Source organism: Staurois parvus, unplaced genomic scaffold (assembly GCF_062004578.1).
Source record: "Staurois parvus isolate SC_StPar_1 unplaced genomic scaffold, SC_StPar_1.0 ptg000249l, whole genome shotgun sequence".
Classification (NCBI taxonomy): Eukaryota; Metazoa; Chordata; class Amphibia; order Anura; family Ranidae; genus Staurois; species Staurois parvus.
Window position 1 is genome coordinate 5,793,915 of NW_028318045.1, and position 12,108 is coordinate 5,806,022.

The 12,108-nt window shown below is 41.1% G+C and overlaps 1 protein-coding gene across 2 annotated transcripts in view; it reads right to left on the reverse strand.

Annotated features, from left to right (window-relative positions):
* Positions 1–2,083: 2,083 nt before the first annotated feature.
* The window catches only part of CREB3L2 (cAMP responsive element binding protein 3 like 2), a 97,395-nt gene continuing 87,370 nt past the window's right edge, over positions 2,084–12,108 (reverse strand). For both annotated transcript variants that reach the window (XM_089680695.1, XM_089680696.1), the window contains exons 10-12: positions 7,524–7,653; positions 5,731–5,941; positions 2,084–4,518 (exon numbers count right to left, since the gene is read on the reverse strand). In XM_089680695.1, the coding sequence (XP_089536821.1) occupies positions 4,446–4,518; positions 5,731–5,941; positions 7,524–7,653 (414 nt within the window). In that variant the 3' untranslated portion in view covers positions 2,084–4,445. The remainder of the gene's footprint in view (positions 4,519–5,730; positions 5,942–7,523; positions 7,654–12,108) is intronic.

The window sequence follows — 12,108 nt, forward strand, 5'->3', positions numbered from 1 at the left end:
AACACATCTCTACTGCTCTAGAGTCCAATCCAATGGCGGTGTGCTTTACACGACTGCATCCGATCCTTTGCATTGGTGATGTAAGGTTTGGATGCAGCTGCTCGGCCATGAAAACCCATTCTTTACAGACTGTTGCTGTGCTAATCTGAAGGCCACGATAAGTTTGGAGGTGTCTATCTATTGACTCTGCAGACAGTTGGCGACTTACATGCACTGTGCGCTTCAGCATGTGCTCTGTCATTTTACGTGCCCTACCACTTCATGGCTGAGTTGCTGTTGTTCCCAGTTTCTTCCACTTTGTCTGGAGTTGATTCTAAGTGTGGTTTTTGCATTTGGAATCTTTTGCTGTGAACCTACAGCATGCGTTCAAAGGAGCTGAATGAAGAACACTCTACAGGAGGTGGGCGTATCATTGTCAAAGTCTACAATCAAGAGAATACTTCACGAGGGCTAATACAGAGGGTTCACCACATGCCTGAAGAATAGAAATGCCAGATTAGACTTTGCCAAAAAACATCTAAAAACGCCAGACCAGTTCTGGAAAAGCATTCTTTGGGCGGATGAAACTAAGATTAATCTGTACCAGAATGATGGGAAGAAAAAAGTGTGGAGAAGGCTTGGAACAGCTCATGATCCAAAGCACACAACATCATCTGTAAAACATGGTGAAGGCAGTGTGATGGCATGGGCATGCATGACTTTTAGAGGTACCGGGTCATTGGTGTTTATTGATGATGTGACAGAAGACAGAACCAGCAAAGTTGAGGCTGGCCACTCCATAATGTCAATCTTGTTGGTCTGGAACCAAGATGTTGCAGGTTTACTGGTGTGTTTGGGGTCGTTGTCTTGTTGGAACACCCATTTCAAGGGCATTTCCTCTTCAGCATAAGGCAGCATGACCTCTTCAAGTATTCTGATGTATTCAAACTGATCCATGATCCCTGGTATGCGATAAATAGGCCCAACACCGTAGTGTGAGAAACATCCCCATATCATGATGCTTGTGCAACCATGCTTCACTGTCTTCACAGTGTACTGTGGCTTGAATTCAGTGTTTGGGGGTCATCTGAAAAACTGTCTCCGGCCACTAGACCCAAAAAGAACAATCTTACTTTCATCAGTCCACAAAATGTTGCGCCATTTCTCTTTAGGCCAGTCAATGTGCTCTTTGGCAAATTGTAACCTCTTCAGCACATGTCTTTTTTTCAACAGTGGGACTTTGCGGGGGCTTCTTGCAGATAGCTTGGCTTCACATAGGCGTCTTCTAATTGTAACAGTACTCACAGGTAACTTTAGACCTTCTTTTATCTTCCTGGAGCTGATTGTTGGCTGAGTCCTTGCCATTTTGGCTATTCTTCTATCCATTCGAATGGTAGTTTTTTCCTTTCTTCCACGTCTTTCAGGTTTTGGTTGCCATTTTAAAGCATTTGCGATCATTTTAGCTGAGCAGCCTATCATTTTCTGCACTTCTTTATATGTTTTCCCCTCTCCAATCAACTTTTTAATCAAGGTACGCTGTTCTTCTGAACAATGTCTGGAATGACCCATTTTCCTCAGAATTTCAGAGAGAAATGCACTGTAACCAGCATGTACAACATTTGCTGCCTTCCTTCCTTAAATAAGGGCAATAATTGCCACCTGTTTTTCAAAGAATGAATGACCTCACTAATAGAACTCCACACTGCTATTATTTTGAACATGCCCCTTTCAATTAGTGATTCAATTATACAGAATCAGCAGCATGCATGTCATGAGTGTTGGGTCTGTTGGATTTCTATTACTCTACTACACCTGCTAGTAAATTATTTGCCATGTAGAAATATCATTTCTACCAAAAACAGTGATTGATCAGGTTAGTGATGTATGACTGCTATTATTTTGAACACAACTGTATATATACACACATACATACACACACACGCGTATTAATTTTGCCCAGGCATACACTTTAAACCCATACAAAAGGCTAAACAAAACAGGAACACTTTTGCCCATAATGGAAAGATTTGGACAGAGTTGGAACGCTCATTAGATGTAAACATTGCCCCTTTGCCAAAAGAACCAAAACAATAACCACTTCCGATCAAGTATACAGCTATTTTTTTATTCAGGTTTTTTCCATTTTATGTTTTATAAAAAATATTATACCAAAACAGAGAAGCAAAAAAAAAGGAACAACAATGTAACCCTTTACAGCGCCAGATCCAAGATGTACGGTCCATTGTATTAAAGTAGTAAAATTGCACAGAAGTTTAAATTGCCAAATGCTGACATGGAAACTGAAAAAAGGTGAGGAATCTTTCCCAATAAAAGGATTATCTATAAAATAAAGCAGTGCCATGAGCAACAATGTGCAAAAACAAATACTAGCCATGTAGATTCTAGTAAGGTTGATAATAATTCCCATAAGGCTACAGTAATGAACCAACCAGAATTCATTGTCTCATACTCTTTGGTGGCATCTTGGCCTTACAACATGGCAAATGGAGAACCTTCAGCATTGTTAGGACTTTTGCAGCAACCTCTGATTGGTTGCTATGGTTTCTTGCACTTCGCATGTTGCCTTATCACGTAAGTGTCATGTTTTCTAGCAGTAATAGATCATAAATTCCAAAATTTTCAGCAAGCCACTGGCCAGCCACTGGCTTGTAAAGTGTCATGGAATTTTGACCTAAACTAGGCAACTACATCTCCTTTTTTTAAATGGGCCTGAGCGTTTAATACACTTACATTTTTAATGCTGAGCTAGTAAAAAGGCATCTGTTATGGAAAGATAGCAGGACCTGTTATCCTCATAGGGGCTTCATGATAAAGGGAACATAGCAAATATAACTAATAAATACTATTTACAACAGCAGGAGGGACATTTAGGTGGCTGCATGATCAGGAAGTAGACTTTAGGGGCATGATTGTTTAAACAAATAGTATGAACTTTTCAAGGACTAGAACATCCAAAATTGATACTTTTTGTCCAAAATTGGCCTTTTTATAAGAGGAGCCTTAGTGCTCCTATTGTTTTTTTGTACAAACTATAAATGTGAAATTGTACACAAATAGTAAGCCACCCTTATAATGGCCCTGACATGAGGGTGGAAGTGGGAACTCACATTCAGAGATGTCACAAGCAAAAAATAAGTGACTCAACCCACTGAAATATCAGTTTTATTTGCACTGACCCTTTAGACCATAATCTGAAGAAGTGTATTAACAGTAGGGCTAGCTATGCCTACAGAAGGATAGATGACAATTAAAACAATAGCCAGGCATGTTCAGAAGGATCAGTATTTAAGGCACTGAGAGACACAGGGCAAAGACTACGTGGACGTGGGACTTGGGGCAGATTGGAGTTATGGCTATGGAACTTCTACTCCCCCCAATATCATATTGTATTGTCTGCAGGGACATTTAGTTCCAGATCAGCTGTAAAGGCACTGCTTCCAGGTTATTACAGGCTATAAACCCTGAATTTTACCATGTTTTCCTTTTTTAGGCTGTTTACTAAAGGACAAATGTAGTCACATAAAATCATCATCAACGTCCATAATATCAGGTGTAGGGAACTTGTTTTTCTTTTTGAATTGTAAATTTCAAAAAGAGAAATTTGAATTTCTCTTTTTGAATTGTAAGCTACAGAAGCAGTGCCCCTTTGCACACCATTTAAAATTTAGCTCTCCTAAACTGAAACAAACTTTCTGCTTGTTAAAGGGAGAAGCATTCCCCATAGGCTGGGATTGCATTATGTGTAACGGCTGTTATCCTGTCTGAAAACTTCTCTGAGACAGGCTATAGTTCCTCCTGTAGACCCATAATTTCCAACGTTTAATTGTTATGTTCTCCACTCAATGAATCAAAAGAAAAAAACTATTCGTCTTGCATATTTGGATTAAATATTGCGTTTAGCTTGGAGTTTTCCCTTTAAAATTTAGGAATTCTGTTCTTTTGTTTCATCTATTCCCTTCTATATTCCTGTTCGATTGTTTCCTGGTCTTTATATAAGGCAACATCATTATATAAAAATACAGCATAACTTATTTCATATTTTTATCTATAATTAACTATCTGGCTTTGAAATATCCAGGTTGCCTTAGCTTGCCTTTTTTTATTTTTGGAGGGGTAAACGGAACAGACATGGAATATATAATTTATTAAAATATAGATGTCTCTCTTCCGAGTCCTTTAAAAAAAAAAAAAAGAAAAAAACCACTGAAATGGTTCCACTTTGAGGATTTTGCTGGAGGCATACAGAAGGTCCAGAGGTACCTTCAAAGTCTTGCTTGCTACAATTGTAGATTATCCGCCAATGTCAAGTCTTGGGTCCCGACCTATGTCACCCATCAAACAGGGTTTAGTCCGAAAAGGCTGGGTCTGTGTGGGAACTTGAGGGGTGGCTGCAAGGGTTTGGGAAGAGTGGATTGTGGAAAGAAAAGGTGGATAAGGATCATCCATTAGGAAGTAGCATTCACTCGCCTGTCGAGTTCTATTACTTTTGTCTCATTCTGTCCGAAATCCGAAGTATACCTGAAAAAAAGAAAAGAAGGATCATTCATTGAACCCTTCTGTTGGACTAAGTTTTCATTCTGCTTATGATAGTTACTGTACCTGGTATAGTCAAAAGTCCAAATAGACAAATATGTTCCACAATAATGTACTGGCTAATGAAGTCTTACTTCTAAAGTAAACTCTGTGACCCAAATCTATTGGGCTTGTACATCATTTTAACCATTCCTAATGCCACCCATTTGCGAGAGACTAAGATTTGGTTCCCCCTCCTGATCCCCATTGCACCAAGTATGACCACCGGCCAAGATAAGAGATCTGTTTGGAGACAAATATTCTCCACAGGCCCAACTACATGGTGTCATGTGACCTTTTCAAATGCAAGACAACCTCTCTACATCTTTTCTCTTTTTTTTTTTTTTTTTTATGGAGAATACTACACCATAAAGGGCCACCATCTTCCACTGCCTAAGAGTGACCACTGCATACCTGGGGATTCTGATGTTGTGCCGTTGTGAACAGGCAAAGTTATAGCACTTTCAGGTAGAGTCAAAGTGTGCTTGCTCCCTCCCAGCCCTCACACATTCTTACAGGTCCATCACTATGCTAGACCACCTGAATGGCCAATAGGAAGAGCACCTTATACCGCTAGCAGCTTTATTTATTTGTAGGTGACAGAATCTGTGCTTTGTCCACACAGGACAAAGCAGTTTACTTTAATACAGTCCTCCCCACAGCAACCTTTTGTTCTCCAGCCACTCCAGAGGAAAGAAAAATAAGGTCCTGTCTAGGCTGTTAGTTGCTGAAGTTGTAGGTTACACATTGTTTTAAACTCCCCAACAATAACACTGATTGGACCATGGCTGTCACATGGAATGAGTCACATGCTCGTTCATACCTGGAAGTATTGCTCTAGTGTTTTCTTTTGCTCCTGGCGCTAAATAGAGCAGTAGAGAAGATAAGGAAGAAGCTAAGGAACGGTAATTATATGCTGCTAGGAATAGGGGTTTAAATCAAATCTGCTGTTTTCTCCTGAATGGGCAAAGGGCATGTTTACTTTAAGCCAGTTTGGTAGCCTGGCAACTGGCATTTTCAGAAGGTCATCAATGACAGTGCCCATGCAGCAGCATTTAGCAGGTCCATTCCAGCTGTGCTAAACGCAACCAATACCTAAAACATTCCTATGCCACCTAAAACCTTTACACAAAATGAAGGCAATCCATCAAGTCTCACCTGTGCCGTACTATGCCATCTCGGCTGTCATTGGATAGGGTGTAAGATTTCTCTTGGGATCGGCTGATCTCCTCTATTGCTGCTTTGTGATGCTGAGAGATGATCTCTGCACTCCTGTCCCAGGCGTCATGTGAATCAACAGTCACTGCAGAGCTGTGCAGTTCTTCCCAGCCATGATGCTCCTCGAAGATCAGGAGATTCCTAGAACGCACTAACAGAACAACAAGGCTGTCAGTAACCTGCACTGAAAGCACTTTGCCGTATTCCTACACATTAGCCCTTTGACATGACCATTGGACCAAACTTTAGCAGCTTTGGCTAGCTTGACTATAATGCGACTTAGCCTGGAGTTAAACTTTAAAAACATTCTTGGCTTTTATTTTTTTCTTATTTTTTTTTAAATATAAGCAGTTAAAAATGTTCTTTTAAATGCAATTTAAACTCAACATGTTATAATATTTTTTTCAGAACTTTTTAAAATACATTTTTATAGTGCGTACACCAGTTTAACAGCTGCAATCTGCCATCTGCTGCTGCCAATGTGCCTCTTTCTATGCAGGGCACAATGGCAACTGAGCTGGAAGGTTTATTTTGTAAACAAACCCATGTGATTGCTAAGATTTGCTGTCATCGTGATCACATTATCAGTAACCAATGGTAGAACGGTTCCTTAGTCGTTAGCATGAAACCAGTGTTGTCAGTTATAGTGCAGTATTGGCAGTAGTTCATATAGGACATGTAGCAGGGGAATATCAATTTAGGGACTGCTAGGGGTGCACTGAAATTTTGATGGCTGAAACATTTTGTTCGAAAACACCCGTTATTCGTTGGCTGATATGAAAAAAAGCACCAATACAGGTGCCGAAAAAAAACCCGCTCCCTCGCCGCTGCCACCATCGGCCGCCACACGGTATTTCTCAGCCTTACCTGAGAAACCACTTAATTATCCCGGCGCTGGGCATAGAGATTAGTGAAGGAAAGATGGCCTCTACTCATCTCTATGCCCCTGGAGGACTGGAGCGATGTCACTTCTGGTCTGGTGCCATTTTTTTTTAAAGCACTAGATCAATGCTTTTTTTGATCTAATGCTTTACATTGTAGAGGAGATATGTGGGGTCTTATTGACCCCATATCTCTCCATAAAGAGGACCTGTCACTAATTATTTCTATCACAAGGGGTGCATGCATTCCTTGTGATAGGAATAAAAGTGATTATTTTATTTAAAGGGACAGTGTAAAAAAAAAAAAATTAAATAAAAAAAAAAAGAAGTTTAAAGTGCCCCTGTCCCCCCCGTGCTCGCACATAGTGGTGAACTCATATGTAGGCCGCACCCACAAATGTAAACGGTGTTCACACATGTGAGTTATTGCCACGAACGTTGGAGCAAGAGCAATAATTCTAGCACTAGACCTCCTCTGTAACTTTTCACTGCTAACCTGTAGACATTTTTAAAGCGTCACCCATGGAAATTTTTAAGTGCCGTAGTTTGACGCCATTCCATGAGCGTGCGCAATTTTAAAGCGCAACATGTTGGGTGTCTATTTACACGCTGTAACATCCTCTTTCATATTTTACAAAAAAATGGGGGTGTATATATAGTGGATTTTTTTTTTTTAATCAAAGTGTATTTTTTTCCAAAAAATATATATAAATTTTTTAAAACTGCCTATTTCAGTTTTGGTTTTCGGCCAACTGCATCCTGAATTTTCGTTTTTGGTTTCAGCACCAGAATTTTCATTTTGGGGCACCACTAGGGGCTGCAGGTGGGAAAGGGTTATTAGGTCAGACATACCTATTGATGCTGCATATGATTCTGATGCTGAATGTCTGCTTGGTTCCTGCACTGTCTTGGTAGCTGATGGGTAGGGGTCAAAGGTCTGTGTGAAGCTTCCAAATATGACGGCAAAGCACAAAACCACCACCTGAGGGAACACAAGAGAGAGACTTAAAACAAGCTACTGTATATATTTGGACACAGGCACAATTTTAGTTTTTCAGGTATTTACCAAAACATATTCAAGCTATAGTTATATAATAGATATTGGCTGAAAGTGCACACACTCAGGTTTAATTTGAGGGCATGTACATCCAAATTGGAGGAACGGTTTAGGAATTACAGAGAATAGCCATCCCCCCTTTTTCAAGGGAAAGTAATTGGACAATTGAATCAAAAGCTGTTTCATGGCCAGGTGTGGGCAAAATAAAAAAAAAAAATTCTGTAATACTGTACATACACATTTCCCCATATTATGTATTTTTAAAAGCAATGTAAATATAGGAAAATAACTGTCCATTCAGCCAGAAATTCAGTGAGCTCCCAATTTCCTGTCTGAAGTGACAAAGATGCCTCTTCTGCGCTGAAATCCCAAGCAGTGTTGTCAGCACTTCCCAGATCTCCTCTGCTGGACTACAGAACATCTCCCCTTTCCTCATTTCTATAACATATGGGGGATGTTCTGTAGTCCATCGGGAGAGGGCGGAAAACACTGCTTAGGATTTTAGTGCAGCAGAGGCAGTTGTCAGTCACTACAGGAAGTTAGCTCACAGAATTTCAGGCAAAACAAGAGCTGGGTTTCTGTCCTTGCAGAGACAAAACAAGTAAAAATGTGAATGTATTGCAGATATGAACTAAATAGGCTTTTCTTTTTTGATTTTGCCCTGACATTTACTTTAAAGTGACTCTCTTTTTTGCCCATTAAGGGCAAAGTAAGGGAGTCACTTAACTCCCCTATCGCCCTTCCCAGCAGCATATTTTCACCTTTTCTTGCCCCAGCATTGCTATGTTCTCACACTGGGGCTAGAGAAAGTCCTGTGTAACCTCCAAACTTCTTAGTTGAAACTTACACAATTAGGGTCAATTAGGAGGTACTAAGTGCTGTCACATGGGAGAAGGTGTGTGAGTCACATGCTAACCTTTAGGCCTTGTTTAGAGGGAGGCATTCTCTACCATCCCTATAAAAAGTGATCCACAGTGCAACTCTTTTCAGAGGACAGTAGACCAGCAGCTTTCATGCTTTCAAGAAGCAATTCTGCCATCTTTTGAATGCCTTTTCCAGTCAAAGCTGGGTTTTGTAATGCAACGCAGACCCATTGACTTCGATGAGCGAGTCTTTTTATAGATGGTGTTACCGGTCAAATTTGCCAATCCAAATTAAGTTGGTCACAACATCATTATTATAATAAAGGATTTATATAGCGGCAACAGTTTCTGCAGCGCTTTACAGCATTAGGGCAAACAGTACAGTTACAATACAATTCAATAAAAGGAATAAGGAGTAAAATGGCCCTGCTAGTTAAAGCTTACAATCTAAAAGGAAGGGTCGGGTGATACAAAACATAACAACTGTGGGGGAGAAGCTGATGGAGATAATAAAAGTACAGCTGTTAAGTGGAGGTGGGACAGGCTTCTCTATAGAGAAGGGTTTTCAGGAATCTCCTATAAGTGGACAGAGTAGGCAATAGACAGAGTAGGCAATAGACAGATTGCGGTAGGGAGTTCCGAAGGATGGGAGAGGCTCAGGAGAAGTCCTGGAGGGGAGCATGGGAGGTAGTGGGGAGGGAACTAGAGAGCAGGCAGAAAAACAAAAAGAATGATTTGGTTGGTATTTTGAGAAAAGGTTAGTGGTGTAGCTGGGGGGGCACAGTTGTGGATGGCTTTGTATGTTGTTGTTAGTATTTTGAAGGTTACTCAATGGGTGACCAAAAGCCAGTGGAAGGACTGGCTGAGAGGGGTAGCAGTCACTGATCGACCCCTACAACTGCATGTCATCCATTACATGGGTAATCGAGAGGCAGTAAAAAGTGGGTGATCTCCTGCTGGGAAGGGGTTAGTTAGGTGAGCATTTTACTTTTTCCTGGGTAATCAAAGGGCAGTAAAAGTACCAAAGTTAAAGGAAAATTCGTTAGTCTGCAAACATTTTATTTTTCTACGTCTGCGTCCTGATGAAAAAAAGTCACCATCATTTTGTGTGTACGAGAGGAGGACTTCACCAAGGACGTGTTCTAATTATGGTGCGACTAAGCACAATGAAACCAGGACCTGGGAAGATCTAGTTTCATTATATTTAGAAAGGTTTAGATAAATGGATAAACAGTGTAATAGATGCCACAGGGAGAAAAGGAACGTAAATAGATCCTTTAAACAAAGCAAAGGTTAAAATGGCTCAGTTGTTCCATTCAGGCTATTCTAGGTGCTCTAAAGAAGCTGAAACATACCCACAACTCGGAACTAATCTGGCTGAAACACAATGAAGGACAATTTTAAAAACCGCAGGAAAGAAACCTGTGGCCCAAAAGTAACCAATGAGATTCCATTTAAAAAAACCGACATCTGGAGTCGGCTTCCCAGTGCCAGCACAGACACTTTACTCTAGTTTGCAAATATTAGCTCCTACAGTGTACAACTTGTAATCCAGGATATCCCAAGGAACCCAATACAAAAATGGAATATACTGCAGCTTGCCAGTCTTTAGATGTTGTGTTGCATTAGTACATAAATGTAACTGTTTTTCTTGTCAGAATTCCTTGTGACTTGCTGCGAGCTGAATAGATCAATCTTATCCGTTTTTCTAGCTTGTGAATTGCAAGAGAATGCCTCCGTATATAGTGGGCATGCAATGAGGAAGAGGGGCTAGTAGTCCGAATGAAGTAAGCAATCTAGAGACAACGCAGTGATATAAGGTGGATAGAACAGAACATAAATGTCCCGTGTGATGACATATCTTAGCTCACTGCAGACTTTTGGAAAGAGAGTGAATTTCAGGAGCAGGAAGATGAGAATTTTGAATTGAATCCGGCCTACGAATACAGTACTATTGTCTTGGTTGGACAGGAAATTTAAATACATTTTTTAGGGTGGGTGGGAAAAAAAAATAAAAAATCGCACTGCCCTCAGATTGAATACTGAGAAGCATAGTTCTCTTGATCACAATGGTGGAAAGAGCACATGTCACGAAATGCTGGGTTCCAGCATGGTCCAAGTTCCATCTACAAACACCCACACGGAAAACACTCACCGATTTTGTTTTTTTTGTTTTTTTTTTAATTTTGGATTCATGTGAAGCTGATGTATTTTATTATAAAGGCCTATGGGTAAGTACATCCCCCTTAAAAATCTTAGAGGCATTGTTGGCATTTGCCCTCACTTGGATTTAAAATGAAAAAATGTACAGTGAGTGCACCATCTGTCTTCTATTTCTGTATAGGAAGAAGGGTCAACTGCACACCGGAGGATAGATGAATATCGTGTATATTTATTGATCCATAGGACACAAAACACCAGGACATGAATACAGGACTTGTTAACGCGTTTCACACGATCTCATGCTTAATCATATGGGTTATGATTAAGCACGCGATCGTGGTAAACGCGTTAATATACACTATATTCATGTATCCTCCGGTGTGCGGCTGACCCTTCTTCCTATTGCATCGTGTGTGGTGGTGAGCCAGAGCCTGCACATGTTGTGGATTGAGCTGGATTGTTTGCCTGAGCGGTATACCTCTGTTCTTTGGATTCTATTTCTGTATAGCATAGGGCTGAAAATCTAAACTAAAGAACAATATAATGAATCTTAACAGTTCTTAAATGTTGTGGCAGCATTAGTTTTCCTTTTTGGGGCTTTTATTTTTACCTGGCGATCCTGCCAGAAACACAGGAGGGCACAGTACGGGGGGGGGGGGGGGAGTTCAGGACAGCACAGCACAGAACAGGCAGGTGGGAAACAGCAAGGACAGGCAGGAGGGGACAGTACAGAGCGGGCAGGGGGCACAGTATGGGGCAGGCAGGAGGGTACAGTACAAGGCAGGCAAGAGGGTACAGTACAGAGAAGGCAGGAGGCTACAGTACAAGGCAAGCAAGAAGATACAGTACAGGGCCGGAGGGTACAGTTAAGGGTGCAGTAATGTATAATACAGCACTGTTCTGACAAGAGGGAGGAACTGGAGTGGGGAGAGTACAGCAGAGCCTGCACCTCCTCCAAGCTCTCTTTATCTCTGCAGCTGTCACTTCTGTCCCAACTTTACCGTTCACTGTAGGAGTTCACTGTACCACAGGATCTGCCCCCCCCCCCCACATGCCATGCCACATTCCTAGTTCAGCTGATAAGGAACAGCTAGTAAACTGTGCACATGCAGTTTGTATTTACCAGTGGAGCTGTCATTATTAATGACAGCTCCTCCATGTTCACAGAGTGTCTGAAACTGCAGAGGCCCCCATGCACTTAGTGTGGTGCCTGTGCGTTAAAAATGGCCCTGGCGGCTGGGCCCCTCATGACGCCGGGCCCCCTACATGTGTTTGGGCTTGTGTGAGAGTTCCACATGTATCAGTTTTTTAACAATAGTGACGTTTTCCTTTAAACAGAAATGACCAACATCAT